We start from the raw sequence: 18,716 nt of genomic DNA on the forward strand, positions 1-18,716 counted from the left end.
TCCCCGAATTCCGATTCGGCTTCCCCACACGGCTCACCTCCTGGAAAGAGACAGGCCTAACGTGGGGGGATTTGGAAGAGCTGACCGGACTTCAAACCTGCGTCCAAAAGCTGGTGAACAAGAACCTCAAGCTTGTCAACGTAATCCAGGTCATGCTTATCCGCCGGATCCTCACATGCCAACAACGGTCCTTCAAATTGTGAGAGTTCGATCCGGCACGGCACCAAACCTTGAGCGGGCTTTTCGACACTTCGTATGAAGATGCCTGGAAGGTGCTGTTTAAGGGTGCTGAGGCACCCACATCCGCTACCGAAGATCGCGGATTTAGCTCGCGGCGCCAGGCTAGCGAGGTAAGCTACTCTACCCTTTACGGGATTCTCGTCTTTCATAGTCTGACTCCATGTGGGATCTAAACTCCCTCTCTTGTGACAGAACTGGTTGGAGACATCCGGGCAGATGAACTGTCCGGCTCCCTTACCAGAAGACCCAGCGGACGCCCGATTGACAGGGCTGCTGGTTCCGGCACCCCACGTGGTGCCGGAGAAGAAGGCCAAGAAGAAGGCCACGAGGACCCGAAAGAGTTCCCGGCGCCTGGCAGTGTCGCATTCGCTCGACAACCCCGACGCACCCTCCGCCTCCGAAGACGAGGAGGTGGAAGAAGAAGAAGAAGAAGCCTCTCCCCCTCCAACAGGGGGAGGAAAGAAAAGAAAGGCCGCCCCAACTGGGGAGGCCGGAGGGTCCAAGAAGGGGAAGACCCTTCTGCCGGACTACGCCTCCGATGCCGAAGACGGCGGGGAGGAATGGCCATCCAGGGTCAAGCCCCTGGCAAAATCATAAGCATCCGAATATTCGAATAACTTATGGCGCTTCTCCGTTATTTGGCATTTTCTGACGCTGAATTTAATTATGCAGTCCGCCCAGAGCTCAGCTCGGCGATTCGTCGAGCGGCTCCCTGAATTCGTCGGACATGAATAGCGCTTCGCTCCCGACGGCCTCCTCCCTGCTCCCTGCGGACGACGCCGAGGTGGAATCCCGAAAGGGGCTAAACCAGGAGGAGGTGGTCCTGGAGGTGCCGCAAGGCGATCTCCCGGACTCCAGGCCCGAAGGGGGTAAAGCCCCAGAGGGATCTGAGTCCGGCCCCGGGCCGGACACTGCTCCGGAACCATCAATGGTTCCAGAGTCCAATAGGCGGCGCCTTCATAAGAAGGGCAAGCCTACGACGCCGGCGACCCCCGTCCATCCGGAGGCACCGGACAATTTGCTGGAGGTGCTTAACGGCGCCTCCATCGACGAGGAAAACCACACTATTATGAGTGCGGTGATTCGGAAGGTTCAGTCCGCCAAGAGCGGGCTGACAGAAGCCTGTACAAGCTTGTTAACAGGCTTTGATGTATGTGTTAAAAAACATATAAAAATGTTACCGCATAGACAGTAGCCCCTGATGCTCAGTTCGGCGTTCGGAAAGAAAAGCCGAGCTGAGGATCTAAAAAGATATATGGAGGAGTCTAATAAAAATATGTCAATATGGGAATGCAGGCTGCGCTGCTCACCTCTGCCGCACTGGCTGCGGAGGTCAATGCCTTGAAGGAGAATCTCGAGCGATCCGAGAACGAGCTCGGCCGTGCCAAGAAGCAGCTCGAGGACAAGGAGGGTATGTAATACCGCATATAAATGTATATAGAAATACTTGGTTGCAAATAATGATAGGACCAACTTAAATGTTGTAGGGGCCACAGCCGAGGTGGTGACCCTGAAGGAGGCGGTCTCCAAGGCCGAAAACAGTGCGGCCCTGGAGCGCACCGAGCGAGAGAAGCAGGAGGCGCGGGTGGCGGAGGTGCGACAAGAGCTCCAGGCTCTCGTGGAAAAACATGAGAGTTTGGAGCGTGACTCGAAGACTCGAGAGTCCGAGCTCGCCCTGGCTCTTGAGAGTGCCAAAAACGCTAAGGCCGAAGCCCAGAAGGCCCTCCAGGAGATCGAGGCGATGAAGAAGATAGCGGCGGGTAAGGCATTCTTTATGCAAAGCAAGAATATAAAAGTTAATTATCTGCTACTTACCCGAATCTGGAGCTCTCCAGGAGCGTTCGCCGATCTGCCCCGTAGTGTGTCTGATGCCGCCGCATACTACCGAGCCGAAGAGGGGAGCTCGATGGAGAAAGTGTTCTGGTCTTAGTATGCTGAGGCCGAACATCCGGTGCCCCTGAGCGATCAGCTGAAGCAGCTGGTCGAGCTCCACAAGGTGGCCGAACAGGCCATGAAGGGCCTCATAGCTCGGCTGTGGCCTGGAGAAGCCATGCCTGGGAGCTACTTCGGTCTGGTGCGGCGGCTGGTGGACGCGTGTCCGTGGATTGAGGTCGTCAAGCGCTCCATTTGTATCGAAGGTGCCCGTCGGGCCCTTGCCCATGCTAAAGTGCACTGGGGCAAGCTGGACGCTGAGAAGCTTTTGACGGACGCGCCACCGCCGGGCAAGGAGTATCGCACGCCCGAGATATATTATAAGGGCGTCCTGAAGGGTGCTCACCGTATAGCGGACGAATGCTCCAAAGATGTAATTTTTGAGTAGACTCGCATCTGTTATCCTATACGCTGAAAACTTTGTTCATATGCGTTAAGCAACGCTTGTTAATTTAAAATATTACCTTCTGTGCGGCCGTTTATCAAATCTGAGAGATGCAAGTCGTCGGCTTCGACCCCCATGCCACGAGTGCTGGGGTGTTCGGGATAAACCTGAGCGCTCTTGTTCTCATTCTTGGGTCCATCTAGGGAGGCGCTCAGCACAACGAACCAGGACATCGGACTTATAATGCTTTATCACTCTCACTTGGCCATAGAATTCTATAATTTTAAATTTCGGCGAAGCCCCTAGTATTCGGAAGACCGAGTTCGGGGCGCTATCCACGCCTAGGCCGGATAAGTCCGGTTCCTCGCTCTAAGCGGCATAAGTCTTTAAGGACTCGAAAAACCTCGCGAACAGCGACCGGTCTCTTGCACTATCATGACGGTCAGTTTTAGCTTTCTCCACTGAGGTGTTAACCCAGCTCAACTGGGGCACAATCGCAGTAGTTCTCCCAACGCTACCTTAGCCAACATTGCGGAACGTAAGGTACCAAAACATGGGAGCCGGGCAAACCCAACTATTGACCAAAGACATGATTCGGAGCCGATGCATATAGTGCTATAAGTTCGGGGTGCCGCACTCATGAGAGTGTTCGGTCTTCTCACACCATGTTATGGGGTGCTTAAGCCCCTGGTGTATTAGCCGTACCAAAGTGTACGGTTGCAGAATGTCATGACTGAACATATTTGTATATATAAAAAATAAATTAGTACAATAATAGATAAGAGCTATGTATTGTTTATTAAAAAAGGGCTGCTGCAAAAGCAGAACGATACAAGTAGTGCGATAAGCAAGAGATGGGTTTATTTGACATGTACCCCTCCAGGGGCAAGCTGCGGGATTTTAAGTAAAACAGGTATTAAGCTCGTTATAGAGACCACCTGGACATTTGACGCGGCTTGTTTTCTCCCTAGCTGTTGCATCGTATGTTCGGCGAGTGTGTTGCCGGACAGGCCTTCCGAATAGTTGGGTCCTGAAAGTGTATAAAAAGGAAACGGTGGAATAGGGAGCCCCTTAGTGTGGTTGAGCCGCATTCTGGGCGTGCCGTAGTTGTGCCCCTCCCCTTATGCCCATGGTATCTCTAAGGCGTAATTATGTACGCGTGGTACCGATATCACCATCTGGCGAGGGCTGGGGTTGGGGCCGCACTGCTATGCTTGCTCGGAACGTGCCAGCCAGATTTGTTGTAGGTTACTTCGGGCTCGCTTGACGTTGTCCGGACGTTTGACACCTGGGTTGGAGGATTGCCTTGAGAGGCTACTCTATACTTCCGCCGCCAGGGCCGGCGTGTGCTCCTTCGTTCGGAGAGAGCGTTCGGTGTTTTCATTTACCGTGATGACTCCGCGAGGTCCTGGCATCTTGAGCTTGAGGTATGCATAGTGCGGCACCGCATTGAATTTTGCAAATGCGGTTCGTCCGAGCAGGGCGTGATAGCCACTGCGGAATGGGACTATGTCGAAGATTAGCTCTTCGCTTCGGAAATTATCCGGGGATCTGAAGACCACTTCGAGTGTAACCGAGCCTGTACAACTGGCTTCTACACCTGGTATGACGCCTTTAAAGGTTGTCTTTGTGGGTTTAATCCTTGAGGGATCGATACCCATTTTTCGCACTGTATCCTGATAAAGCAGGTTCAGGCTGCTGCCACCGTCCATTAGGACTCTGGTGAGGTGAAATCCGTTGATAATTGGGTCTAGGATCAATGCGGCGAATCCGCCGTGACGGATGCTAGTGGGGTGGTCCCTTCGATCAAAAGTGATCGGGCAGGAGGACCATGGGTTGAACTTTGAGGCGATTGGCTCCAACGCATAGACGTCCTTAAGAGCACGCTTCCGCTCCCTTTTGGGGATGTGGGTTGCGTATATCATCTTCACCGTCCGCACTTGCGGGGGGAATCCCTTCTGTCCTTTGTTGTTCGGCGGCCGGGGCTCCTCCTCGTCATCGCTACGCAGCCCCTTGTCTCTGGTTTCAGCACTTAACTTGCCTGCCTGCTTGAACACCCAACAATCCCTGTTGGTGTGGTTGGCTGGTTGTTCGGGGGTGCCATGTATCTGGCACGAGCGGTCGAGTATCCGGTCTAAGTTGGATGGGCCCGGAGGGTTTCTTTTGAATGGCTTCTTCCGCTGACTGGGTTTAGAGCCTCTGAATCCGGCGTTGACTGCCGTATCCTCAGTATTGTCGCCGTTAATGCGGCGCTTGTGTTTGTTGCGACGTGACCGGCCATTGTTGTCCTTGATATCCGAATTACCAGGGCTCTTGATTATGTTATTGCTATGAGCCAACCAGCTGTCTTCGCCCGCGCAGAAGCGGGTCATGAGTGTCGTGAGGGCTGCCATAGATTTTGGCTTTTCCTGTCCTAGGTGCCGGGCAAGCCATTCGTCTCGGATGTTGTGCCTGAAGGCATCAAGGGCCTCGGCGTCCGGATAGTCGACTATTTGATTTTTCTTAGTTAGGAACCGTGTCCAGAATTGCCTGGCCGATTCCTCTGGCTGCTGGATTATGTGGCTTAGGTCATCGGCGTCTGGTGGTCGCACATAACTGCCCTGTAAGTTGTCAAGGAATGCGGATTCCAGGTCCTCCCAACAACTAATTGACTCTGCTGGCAGGCTGTTAAGCCAATGTCGAGCTGGTCCTTTAAGCTTGAGAGGGAGGTATTTGATGGCATGTAGATCATCACCACGGGCCATGTGGATATGAAGGAGATAATCCTCGATCCAAACTGCAGGATCTGTTGTGCCATCGTATGATTTGATGTTCACGGGTTTAAAACCTTCGGGGATTTGATGATCCATTACTTCGTCTGTGAAGCATAGTGGGTGTGCGGCGCCCCTGTATTGGGCTATATCACGACGCAGCTCAGATGAGCTTGGTCTGTTGTATTCGTCCTGGCCGTACTTATCTTGTCCGGCGTGACGGCTAGCGTCATGTGAAGCGGGGCGCCCATGCGATCCATAGATCGATCTTGCTTGCCTTGCCTTGTTCTCCAATATGTCTCGCAGGTCGGTTGCGTCTCCCCGTACTCTGGTATGTTTTGAGCGGTGTCGGGGTGCGGCTTGGGTCGAGGGCCTGAAGGCCTCTCTGTCGCGGCCACGGGGTGGCCGATCGGGCGCATCATACACTGGTGATGTAGGTTTAGTTGCTTCCTCCTCAAGTTGGGGTAGCAGCCTGCGCTTTGGGTAGCTCTTGAAGGGGCGCTCGAGTTTATACTCTTCGGCTGCCAGGACTTCGGTCCATCTGTCGGCTAGCAAGTCTTGGTCAGCTCTAAGCTGCTGCTATTTTTTCTTGAGGCTGCTTGCCGTGGCCATAAGCCTGCGTTTGAAACACTCTTGTTCGACGGGATCCTCTGGCACGACGAATTTGTCGTCGTCGAGGCTTGCCTCGTCTTCGGAGGGAGGCATATAGTTGTCGTCCTCAACCTCTCTGTCAGCCGCTCTCTCATGAGGGCTGGCTCCTTCGTCCTCCTGCACTGAGTCCTGCTGGAGGGGGTTATCTTCGGCACTGTCCGGCGTGTTGTTATCTCCGGTGCCGGAATTGCCGTTTTTGCTTTGGCGGGACTTAGAGCGGCGCCGTTGACGTCGGCGCTTGGGTTGCTTCTTGGAGGGGTCATCCTCCGTTTTTTCCTCGCCATCCCCTGCTTTGGGGGTGTCCACCATGTATATGTCGTATGACGAGGTGACTTTCTAGTTCCCTATAGGTGCTGGTTCCTGGTCGTCTCCTTCATCGGCGTCCATACCGTCGATGTCTTCGGAGTCAAAGTCTAGCATGTCGGTTAAATCGTCGAGAGTTGCTATGAAGTGGGTGGTGGGTGGGCCTCGAATTTCTTCGTCGTCCATATCCCAACCATGCTGACCGTAGTTCGGCCAGGGCTCTCCTGACAAAGAGAGAGACTTTAGTGAATTCAGGATATCGCCAAAGGGCGAGTGCTGAAAGACGTCCGCTGTGGTGAACTCCATGATCGGAGCCCAATTGGGTTCGATCGGAAGGGGTGCGGAAGATTCGGAGTCCGGAACGGAATCCGACATCTTGGAGTCACGGGCCTTGCAAAGGACTAGGCTGGTATTCGGCTATATCGCCGTAGTGATTGTGGCTCCTGGGGTGGCGTCCAACCGTCCATCCCCGACTAGCGCAGTCAGCTCCGAGCTAATGGTCGGAGCGGGCACCTGAGCGACGCTTTGGACGTTGTCCGGCGGTAGAGCTATATCATGCCCATCGTAACAGTGCGGTGTGCTTGGCCGTGGCTCGAATCCATCGAAGATCAAGTCCCCGCGGATGTCGGACGTGTAGTTTAAACTTCTGAACCTGACCTGATGGCTAGGGGCGTAGGTTTCGATCTGCTCCAGATGGCCAAGCGAGTTGGCCCGCAGTGCGAAGCCGCCGAATACGAAGATCTGTCCGGGGAGAAAAGTCTCACCCTGGACCGTGTCGTAATTGATGATCGAAGAAGCCATCGGGCCTAAAGGCGACGACACTGAGGAACTCTCAATGAAAGCACCAATGTCGGTGTCAAAACCGGCGGATCTCGGGTAGGGGGTCCCGAACTATGCGTCTAGGCGGATGGTAACAGGAGACAAGGGACACGATGTTTTTACCCAGGTTCGGGCCCTCTCGATGGAGGTAAAACCCTACTCCTGCTTGATTAATATTGATGATATGGGTAGTACAAGAGTGGATCTATCACGAGATCAGAGAGGCTAAACCCTAGAAGCTAGCCTATGGTATGATTGTTTTTCGTCCTACGGACTAAAACTCTTCGGTTTATATAGACACCGGAGAGGGCTAGGGTTACACAGAGTCGGTTACAATGGGAGGAGATCTTCATATCGTATCGCCAAGCTTGCCTTCCACGCCAAGGAAAGTCCCATCCGGACACGGGACAGAGTCCTCAATCTTGTATCTTCATAGTCCGGGAGTCCGGCCAAAGATCATAGTCCGGCCATCCGGACACCCCCTAATCCAGGACTCCCTCAACGGGCAATCCAACGATACTGCTCCACTCAATGGACATGATGGGTGGCGGTGCTCAATTGTCATCCAAAAATTGTACGTGTAGCAAGATTCATCGGTTTATACATGGCCCCTCCATATTTGTGGACAGGCATGAAGCGAATTTAAGCGAGCGTGTCGCAACAGATTCATGTACCCTAACTCCTTTCTGAATCTTGAAGTCTTTCTGCGGCAACGATCTTAATAGCAGCCATCCATATGACAAGTCATCCGCTCTCGATGGTACTCAAACTTCAAAAACAGAATTTGAGTTGATTGGAGTAATAACAGTAACATAAACTATTCTTTTTAGGAAAACACTTCCGCTCAACCGGTGGATTACTCGGCACGCATGGGCCGTCTTTGCACCTATCCGACCGAGGTTCGATCGGACAGCACACAACAAACTGTGGACTTACTTAGCCGGTTTTGCAACATGGATGTTGTTGCACTCACATGAAGCGCAACACGTCTTTTGTTGCGGTCCATGATGTATAGACACAACCTCAATGCAGACATGTATCCCACCAACCATCCACACATCCAGCCTTGTCATTTACCCATCTTCCTCCTGTACTTGAAACATCTTCCCCAAATCAAACCTGCCCCCACCATTGCATAGTATGGTGCTACTCTGGAGACGTAGCCCTAATGGAAGTCTGAGCTTCGACTATGGCTGCAATGGCCATGGAGGCCAATCTCTGCCAGCCTTCCATGGCTCACGTGGTCACGGCCGCATACCCAGCGCCCCCACCCCATGCACCCACACACACTCTTCCCCACTCTATCAGCGAAGAGGATATTTCCGCAAATGAAGCTCTGTTTGGTTTTGTTTCTGCCACATAGGCCATGTTTTAGAAAGAAAAGAAAAAAGTTTTTCAGCGATTGCAACAAGCCTCTTGTTGCAAAGGGCAACAATGAAGGTTTCTTTTTCTGCGACAGGGGCCTTGTTTCATTATGTTTCTTAAACACGTGCCTAGTTTTAAAGAAAACAAAAGGGTTCGACGGGAGCGCAACAAGGCTCGTCTTGCAACGTGTCGAGCGCAACACGAGCCTTGTTGCAAAGGCTAGTGCACGCTCATGAAGAGAAAATCAGACGCTTGTCGAGCTCGTCATCCAATGGTTACCGAGGTGGCGGATGTTTTCTAAACATCACCCGGCCGATGGGTAGCACTACCCTTATTTTTAGGCCAGCATACTAACTTATAGAGAGTGCGGCGGGCCATATTGCTGGCGATTTTGGGCCTTGTTTCCGTTGTGTCGTCTTGTCCTGAATCTTCTCTATACTAGATACCGATCACATCATGTGGTGTGTATCTATCTGTGCAGTCCGACTCTACCACGCAGACAGCAGACCCGCGGGAGCCGTGCAGGCAAAAGGAGACACACACACACCCTACCCGCGGGCGTCAAACGATGTCAACTCGGATGGGGGCCAGCACCGGCAACGTTGAGCGGGAAAAGAAGCGTGTGCCCACGGGCGCAGCCATGGCTACGGTCGTGCGCCGGCTGTGCTGGTCCTCCACATTCCCGGACGACCTCCTCATCATCATCTACAACATGGTCGCCTCCCCACGCGTCCGAGCACGCTTCGCCGCCGTCTACCGGTCGTGGCGGGCGGCTGCGCGCGGGGCGCCGCTAGTCGTGCCGCTCCCGTGGCTGCTCCAGACGCCGATCAACGACAACATGATAAGGCGGCTCCACTGCCTCGAGGACGGCGCCGTCGTGGCTTTGCGGCCATTGAGCAAGCTCGCGGGGAGGCGGATCGGGGGCGGGCACGATGGCGGCTGGGTCTTCTCGCTCTCGTTCACGCCGGGCTCCATCGGGATCGCGAACCTCTTCTCTGGCGCCCAGGCGATGCTTGCCAAGAATCAGACGACAATAGTCTGTCAGGGCAAGGGCCATGGCGGCAACGTCGTCGCCTCGAAAATTGTGTTCTCCGAGACACCAACCTCAAACAGTTGTATCCTCACCGCCATGACAGTTAGTTGTGGGGTTGCGCTCTATAGACTCGGTTGCACGGACTGTGGGTGGACAGATGCCCTTGGCTAGAGCTTGTAGACATCACCTTCAGCAATGGCAAGCTCTATGGCCTATGCTATGGAGGGACACTCGTCAAGTTTGACATTGGCGTAAATGAGGATGGTGCGTCAGTGATCATTGCGGAACATCCACTAAGCCATGCAAACGATGGACCACACCATTCATGGGGCTACTTCATGGATTCTTCCAATTACATCTTCGATATACAGGGCAAGCTTGCGATGGCATCCATTCACTCGTGGTTGCCAAACCTTGAGCCTTTCTTCAAGGTGTTCAAGCTCATTGACATTTGTACCAGTGGATCAGATGCACATTACAAGCACAAGTGGATGGAGGTGAAAAACTTGGGTGAGCACGCCTTGTTTTTCGGGAGATTCTCTAAGGCGGTTCACGTGCCAGCAAACACGCACGGAGGGGTGGAGAGAAACTGCATCTACTACTCGCGCCGTTGTCGTTTAGGTCCAAAGGATGTTGTCCCTTGTGACAAGGTATTTTTTTTCAATCCCAAATGACATTGCTGACCAGACATATTACAAGGAAGATAACATGAAGAAGACGCCGCCGGGGGTGACTAAAAGAGGATCAGGTCGGTCGGATACTTCAAGAAGGGTAGGGCACTTGGTGGCATGTGGATTATCCCTCCACATATATAGCTAGTCTAGACTTTATGATATGATATTAGCACATTAAATTGTCCGTAAGATATATAGTTATCCATGAGAGTAGAAGAAAAAAAGAATGTAAGACAAATAATAGAGATGTGTGCATTTCTAGACATATTGTAGTTTATAAATTGCTGATAAGTATATTTTTTCTCACGATAGCTATATGCAAGTTGACTGAATTTACAATTTAGGTAAGTCGATTTTGTGGTAGATGGAATGGGTGGGGGGTAAAGAAAGCTGGAGGAAGAAGAAAGAGGAACGACTATTGAAACAATAATCTAATGGCCCAAAAAATCGACTTACCCAAAATAAATTTTTAGGGGACTTACATATAGCTGCTCCCTTTTTTTTCCACTATTGTACCCTGTGTTGTGTCTCACATTCAAAATGAACTAGACAGAATTACATTACGGTTCAGCAAACTTGGCGCGATAGTAGAATGTATCCACAAAGTAATCAAAATGTTCAGTCGGCTCGACAAACTTAGGCTTTCAGGTTTAGATTTGGTCTTTTTTTTGTTGCGAAAGAGGTTTAGATTTGGTCTGGGTAACCCCAGGGGCGCTGAATCTGACACGCTGGAAGCTGCCGTGGCCTCAGGTTTAGATTTTCGATAATTTCATTGTTATAAATTTTCACAACAATGGGCGGGACGTTATCTAGTTTCATTAAGAAGACTACTGTAGATTGATTCACGACTGACGGTCGGTTTACGAAACTACTTCACGTACGAAAGTGTAAGATCTGATTTTCGTACTACTCTCTCCATTTTTATATACAAGGCCACAAACTCATATTACAGGTACCAAGATAAAATTTAATGCATACTTTGCAAGTCAATCCTTTTAGTTTACTGAGATCGTTAATACGCACACATACATGCAAGAAAACTGAGTGGAGGAAGTAGCTAGTGTCATTATGATGGCATGCATGAAAGTATTAAACATGTTACTAGTACGAGGAAATGTCATTAATTTTTTCCTCGATTACTGTTGGTGGCCTTGTATAGATGCAAAACATATATCCTATAGTGGCCTTGTATAAGTAAATGGAGGGAGTACTATGATATGTTTGCAATGACACCAAGAAGATTAGCATTGTGTAAGGATGGCACTCAGGAAGAAAAAACAACAACTTGGCCGATATCCTGTTTGATTATAGACATCATATTATATTCTGGGCCTTGTTTGGTTGAATCTTGCCTTGGTCGGAATTAATCCAGTTTCTCTTTGAACTTTGATGCTTAATGCAGGCAGTCTGCTTTCTAGAAGGTTTAACAGCAATGGTCCAGAACAAATCGTACAGGACTTGGAAACGAATAATCCGGCACATTCTCCAGCTCTCTCTGAGTACCTAAAAGCTCTCATCAGTCTTGAATTCAAAGGTCGAGGTAGCTGCCATTTCCTTTCACACATTTCATTTAAACTGTTACTCCTCTTTTCCATGCAAAAAACAAGGTGCAATCTGTTTTACAACTTATGTATGAACAGCCAGTTCAGCCACAAATTCAAGCACCAATTGTGGTGGTGCCAACACTAGTAGTTTTGATGTTGTGAAGGACGTGTCCATGAATTCAACCACGAGATTCCATGATGTCAAGGGAGTTGATGAAGCCAAAGCTGAGCTCGAGGACATAGTTTACTACCTGAAAAATCCAAAGGTACGTGAGAGACATCGCCATCATCAATTAACAAACCAGCATGCATGCTAGTGTTTCAATTCACTCTCCTTTTTGTTTCTTCATGCTGATTGAATTATTAACCTACCATGCTTAACTAATTTGCAGCATTTCACGCGCCTTGGTGGCAAGCTTCCGAAGGGTGTTCTGCTTGTTGGCCCACCGGACACAGGGAAGACCATGTTGGCGAGGGCTGTGGCAGCGACTTCGAGGAGAAGTGGGTGGGTCTCGGAGCTAAAAGAGTGAGGGAGCTCTTCAATGCAACAAAGCAGCGATCCCCTTGCATTATATTCATTGATGAAGTCGATGCCATTGCTGGTCGTAGAAACCCAGAAGATGCAACGTGGGCAAGGCAAACCCTGAACCAGCTGCTTGTTGAGATGGATGGATTCAAGCAGAATGATGAGATCATCATTCTTGCAGCGACCAACTTCCTAGAGTCACTAGATAGAGCCGTTACTAGACCTGGGCGTTTTGATCGTCATGTCCAGGTTCCTAATCCAGATGTCCAGGGCCGGCAGCAGATCCTCGAGGCTTGTATGTCAAAGGTACATACTCTCTCCAGAAATATAAGGCGTCGTTGTAATGTTCAATGCAAGACTTTGGTTCCTTTTTCAGGTGCTTCCTCTATGATTGTTCCGAGGGGGACACTGAGATTTTCAGTTGCAGACCTTACAATCCTTTCTTTATGATTCCTTTTTTCAGGTCGAACCCAAGGGTATGGATCTGATGATCCTTGCGAGGGGGACACCGGGATTTTCAGGTGCAGACCTTACAAACTTGGTGAATTTTGCTGCTCTGAAGGCTGCCAAGGATGGGGCAGAAGCTGTTACGATGGATCATGTTGAATACGCCAAGGACAAGATCATGATGGGCAGCGAGCGTAAAGCGGCAGTGATACCTGATAGCTGCAGGAAGATGAGTGCGTACCACGTGGGATGGAGGGCGGGCCCTTGTAGCTATCCACACAGATGATGCGGGAAAGACTACAATAGAAGCTGGGCAAAGGATAGAAGAATAGAAAAATGAAGTTGGAGCCGTTGGATCCTTAATGAAGGCTTCGGATTTGAAATGTTAGGCTGGTGAATTCTCTGTACTTTTGCGGAAAGCTCCCTGAGTAATTGCTATATACAATAAAGAAACTCCCACCAGCTCCCACGTGCCTGATCTGAAGCGCCCATTGGACATCCGATGCTCCAGATTTGTTTTTCTATTCTTCTATCCTATGGTCAGCTTCTATTGTAGTCTTTCTCGCCCTATCTACAAGGCTACCATTGTCCCGAGGGGGAACACACTCGGCATGGTGACCCAGCTGCCAGAGGAAGAAGACGCATATAAACGTGGTTGCGATGTTGCGGCGATTGGCTGTTAGTTTATTACAAACGTTGAGGTTTCTGAATCCACGAGCATCAACTTGGCAAATACTCCTACTCAATCATGTAGTGATAATAATGGCATCGCTATTTGCAGGCTGCCTTAAAAATGCATTATATAGACTACTAATCGGATTATCATGCATTTCTTTTCTCCCGCAAAAAAAAAAAAACACGCATCTTCTTTCTCCCGCCCGTCCTCTTCCTCTTGCCGCCCTCCGATGCCGGCGGGCTGCATGCCTCGCCCACCGCCGTCCGGCGATGCTGCCACGCACGTCGTCTTGTCCCGCCCTTTGCAAGCCGCCACATTCGTCGTGCTGTATTTTGGCAAAACTGGCATTGCCATAGTACGGCTTCGTCGTGCGTTTGTACGTACGTAGGTAGCAGTAGGTCCCGGCCCGTGCCCGGAGATGCTTACACGGTTGGTCAGTGGTAACGCCGTGACGCTCGTGTCGGCAAGTACGCTGTCGCCGGCCGACGCATTAACGAAGCCAGCCAGCTATCATCTACTCCTTCTGTTCGAAATTAGTTGTCGCAGAAATGGATGTATCTAGATGTATTTTAGTTCTAGATACATCCATTTATGAGACAAGTAATTCCAAACGGAGGGAGTATGTATAACTGAATTGGTGTCGTTCTTCTCTTTCTATCCTAGATGGATATATGAGGCGACATATTTTCAGTAGCTATCATGGAGCAAGGACATTCCCTACTGCGTGGTTACTTTTAACCAATTACATTTCATTTTACCAGCATTTCAATCCAAATCTGAATATTTGTGCAATGTGTACCAGCTCTGCTAGGTGCATATTACGTTCGCCTTTTGTTACCGAATTCTCACGATAACCACAGGTTACTGAATACTACTAACTCCGTTTTTAAATATATGACGTTTTGACGGTTCAATTTAGGAACGAAGGGAGTATTTGTCGATACGAAGTTGCCACACACCGGCAAAAAAAGAGACAGAGAAAAGAACAAACATGCCTTACGAATGCGATTTTCCGAAAGAGCGCAAATTGAAAAGATTGTGGACACGTTAGGCACAGGTAAAGTATACTCCTCTTGGCCGGCCGGTTTAGCTTTCCCGGCGGCGCCGGCTGAGCACTTTATGTAGCATGGGTGACAATGCCAGTTGGACAAAGAGCTGGCTTTATCTTAGCTTAACGTCTGATATCTTTTCACAAAAATGATATTCAGTTGCACGTGTGCGCCGTCTCCTTCTGTTGTTGTTTCTTTTGTGTGCGTGTGGACGTGTTGACGAGCCGAGGAAAGCTCGGAGGAAGGAGCGGAGCAACCACCGCACCGGCGATATATCCGATTCCGGGGAGAGATCTCCATGCCCGAGCGGCGCCTAGCAGCCTCAACCACTCCCGGGTTGTTAATTCGTTTGCCATAGACTTTAATTAAGCCAGCTGCATGTGCATGCACCCGAGTTTCGGCACGAAGAAAAGGAGGGCAGTGTCGCCATCTCTGTCTTCAGTTGCTCAAGCCGGCCGATCGATCGATCAGACCAAGAAAAAAGAGCTTGCTTGGACTATCGTTCGTAGGTGGCCTAGCTAGCTAGCTAGCTAGTAGGTCGCCGTGACAAGAATATCTAAACGTGATTATTTGTTTCGACTAGCCTTGCTGATTAATGGGTGGTGGCAACCAATCATGTGGATGGATCCTAATCAAATCAAGTACTAATTTGCTAATAAACACTAGTAGTACGTGGTTGCGATGTTGCGGCGATTGGCTGTTAGTTTATTACTACAAACGTTCAGATTTCTGAATCCACGAGCATCAACTTGGCAAATGCTCCTGCTCAATCATGCAGTCATAATAATGGCATCGCTATTTGCAGGCTGCCTTAAAAATGCATTATATATAGACTACTAATCGGATTAACATGCATTTCTTTTCTCCCGCAAAAAAGAAAAAAAAACAACAACATGCATCTTCTTTCTCCCGCCCGCCCTCTTCCTCTTGGCTCTTGCCGCCCTCCGACGCCGGCGGGCCGCATGTCTCGCCCACCGCCGTCCGGCGATGCTGCCACGCACGTCGTGTTGTGCCGCCCTTTCCAGGCCGCCACATTCGTCGTGCTGTATTTTGGCAAAACTGGCATTGCCATAGTACGGCTTCGTCGTGCGTTTGTACGTACGTAGGTACGTACTCTGTACGTGCTCCTGTGTAAGGTCCCGGCCCGGGCCCGGAGATACTTACACGGTTGGTCAGTGGTAACGCCGTGGCGCTCGTGTCGGCAAGTACGCTGTCGCCGGCCGACGCATTAACGAAGCCAGCCAGCCAGCCCAGCCATCCCCGCCAGATCGATCGTAGGGTAGATCTGACTGTGGGCGCTGCGTTTCGGTACACCCCGCATTTCCTAGATCGAATCTACCACCACTTGCCCCGGTCTCCCCTGACTGATCGAATCCAAGTGAAAAGCCAGCAAGTACCACATCAACACCACCACGTGCGGACGAATCTACCACGTACTGTACCTCGAGTACTCAACTACTGCAGCCTGCCGGACGGATCTACTTTGCTATGAAGTCTGGCTGTACGGCACGTACTTCGCACCTGCACAGTGGCATGCACCCCTCACGTGTGAAAAAATAAAACCACGTCGACAAACAGCGGTGGCGCTCCCAGATCCAGCGCCGACGCTCTGCCGCCATTAACTGTGCCGCCCTGTACGACCGTACTTGCTCCACTCTCCGGCGCGTCGCACCCGTCGCGTCCCCGGCTGACGCGCGGGCCCCGTCCGACGTGGCGAGATCCCACTGGCACTCGCCCGATCGCCCCGGGTCAGCCGCTGTCTCGCCCTCCCTGGCCAGCCCGGCCCCGATCCCGTCGGTGACCGGGCCCGCCGGACAGCCGCAGAGCGGGCCGGTCCACGCGCGCGCGCTGTCCGCGGGGAAGCTTCCCGCCCGCCTCGTGCCGCGCCGGGATCGCGGCCGACGGACAGCGACGGACGCTTCCTGCACTCCACGCGCTCGCATCCCGGCCGTCCATCGCGGGTCCGACGGCCCCGGCGCGTCCGTACCAGGCTGTCGGGCGCGGCTTGATTAAGCGTGCGCTTCCCTCGCTCGCGCGCCATGTACGTAGGTACGCGTGGCTCCCTCTGCTGCCTCCGCCCGCGTGTATATATGACCTCGACTTGGACACTGGACACCATCGCAGTCTCAGCACTATCAGCATCCATTGTCACCACAGTTAGCTCCTGTACAGGCAGAGCACACGGTACGACGTGCCAAGTAGTACGAAGAAGTACCATGGAAGCCATGGCGTCGCCGGTGCCCATGGACGTCGACAAGCTCAGCTACGAGATCTTCGCCTTGCTGGAGAGCAAGTTCTTGTTCGGCGCCGGTGGGGCCGGGTGCCTGTCCGGCCCGGGGACGCCGTTCCGAGGCGCCAACGACGGGCGCGTGCGCGTGCTTGCCGTCGATGGCTGCGGCGCGGGCGCGGGGGACGCGCTGCTCGCCGCGGCCGCGCTCGCGAGGCTCGAGGCCGGCCTGCGCCAGCGCGCCGGCGACCCCGACGCGCGCGTCGCGGACTTCTTCGACGTGGCCGCCGGCGCCGGCGCGGGCGGCGTGCTCGCGGCGATGCTGTTCCTCAAGGGCGCCGACGGGCGGCCGCGGTACACGGCCGAGGAGGCGCTGGCCTTCGTGGCCGGGAGCGTCGGGAAGGACTGGGGCGGCCGGCGCCGCGGGTGGACGAAATTGTTCCGTGGTGTCGCAAGGAAGGCTGAGCGGTCCTTCCGGCGGGTGTTCGGCGACGCCACGCTCAGGGACACCGTGGCCCCGGTGCTCGTGCCCTGCTACGATCTCGCCACGGGCGCGCCGTTCATGTTCTCACGCGCCGACGCCGTCGAGAGCGACAGCTTCGACTTCCGCCTCACCGACGTCTGCGCGGCCACCTGCGCCGCCGCCGGTGCGGCCGCGGCCGTCAGGTCGGTCGACGGGCGCACGGCCATCGCCGCCGCGTCCGGCGCCGTGGCGGCCATGGGCAACCCGGCCTCCGCGGCGATCACGCACGTCCTCCACAACAAGCAGGAGTTCCCCCTCGCCGTCAGCATGGACGACATCCTCGTCCTGTCCATCGGCACCGGCGCGTCGTCCTCTGCCGCCACCTGCGGCAACGGGTGGAGCACGCCGATGCCCGCGCGCTCGCCGTCGCGAGACGAGCTGGCGCGCGTCACCGCCCAGGGAGTCGCGGACATGGTCGACGAGGCCGTCGCCATGGCGTTCGGCCACGCGAGCGACAGCAACTACGTCCGCCTACAGGCCAGCAACGCACTTAATTCGCCGCACACGCAGACGGCAGGCGCGGCGGCCGGAGCAATGCTCTCGCAGCGGAACGTGGAGTCCGTGCTCTTCCGCGGGCGGAGGCTGTCGGACCGGACGAACGCCGAGAAGGTCGACGCCCTGGCGGCGGAGCTGGTGAAGGAGCAGGAGCGGCGGATGCGCAGCCCACTCCCGAACGTGGTCATCAAGCAGGTGGCCTCGCCGCGGCTGTCGTCGGCGACCACCGCGTCGTCGGTGACCGCGACGGTGAGGACGGCGTCGACGATGCCGTCGCCGGCGTCGTGGGATTCTCGCCAGTAGCTAAATTATTGGGTAGGCCCTTGACGCGACGGGGAACTCGTGTACGTGCAATTATGCATGACGCTTGAGGCCGCGCTGACAACGAGCGCGTGTTCTTTTGTTCTTTCCACTCGTGAGACACTGACCTGTGGGGTGCGTGTTTGAAAACGTGATTTGGTTATGCAAATTAGCCGAGTTTGGAGGCCCGATGGAGGAATTGAATGTCTGAGAGCCTGTAACCATGTGGTTCATTGTGTATGCTACAGTACGAAAACGTTTTGCTTGATCGGGAATGGCGTTCTCTGCTGGGAGTGACCTCTGATTGACACCTGGTCAAACGTACCGAGGCCAGGACGAATGCCCCCTTTCCATGCTACGATGCCGCGTCAACACCACTTCTCTTTTCTATCCACAACCTTTTAAGCAAACATCACATGCTACCACTGATTAAGTAAGCAGAGAGCAGCCATCATAGTACACACAAACTAGTAGTACAAATATTTCAAATAGAAAATAAGTTCAAATTTGTCATCTCTAGATCAACTTTAGTTACTAACCTTGCCAAACCTCTTCCATAATAAACTAAAGAAAGGGGCATCTGACTCTGTGAATGGAGTGGATCTTTGTTCTCCAATGCCATGATACATTTGCATGTTGCTCTTTTGATCATCCTTAGGTTGGTTGTGGCTCATGAATCCAGAACACTAGCTCCTGATGAGCTTGACATCCGCTCTAGGCTCGAGAGGAGATTGATTAGCTTGGTTGTGCTTGAGCGCACGTGGAAGAAGCAATGTT

The 18,716-nt window shown here is 52.6% G+C and overlaps 1 protein-coding gene across 1 annotated transcript; it reads left to right on the plus strand.

Annotated features, from left to right (window-relative positions):
• Positions 1-16,492: 16,492 nt before the first annotated feature.
• Positions 16,493-18,209, plus strand: LOC119311715 (patatin-like protein 3). The gene has a single exon (XM_037587402.1). The coding sequence runs from the start codon at positions 16,611-16,613 to the stop codon at positions 17,940-17,942; it is 1,332 nt and encodes a 443-aa protein (XP_037443299.1). The 5' UTR covers positions 16,493-16,610; the 3' UTR covers positions 17,943-18,209.
• Positions 18,210-18,716: the final 507 nt, after the last annotated feature.

Source organism: Triticum dicoccoides, chromosome 5B (genome assembly GCF_002162155.2).
Source record: "Triticum dicoccoides isolate Atlit2015 ecotype Zavitan chromosome 5B, WEW_v2.0, whole genome shotgun sequence".
NCBI classification, from domain to species: domain Eukaryota; kingdom Viridiplantae; phylum Streptophyta; class Magnoliopsida; order Poales; family Poaceae; genus Triticum; species Triticum dicoccoides.

What these genes read in the sequence shown, in the direction of transcription:
- LOC119311715 (XM_037587402.1), top strand. Translation starts at nt 16,611, where the DNA reads ATGGAAGCCATGGCGTCGCCGGTGCCCATGGACGTCGACAAGCTCAGC.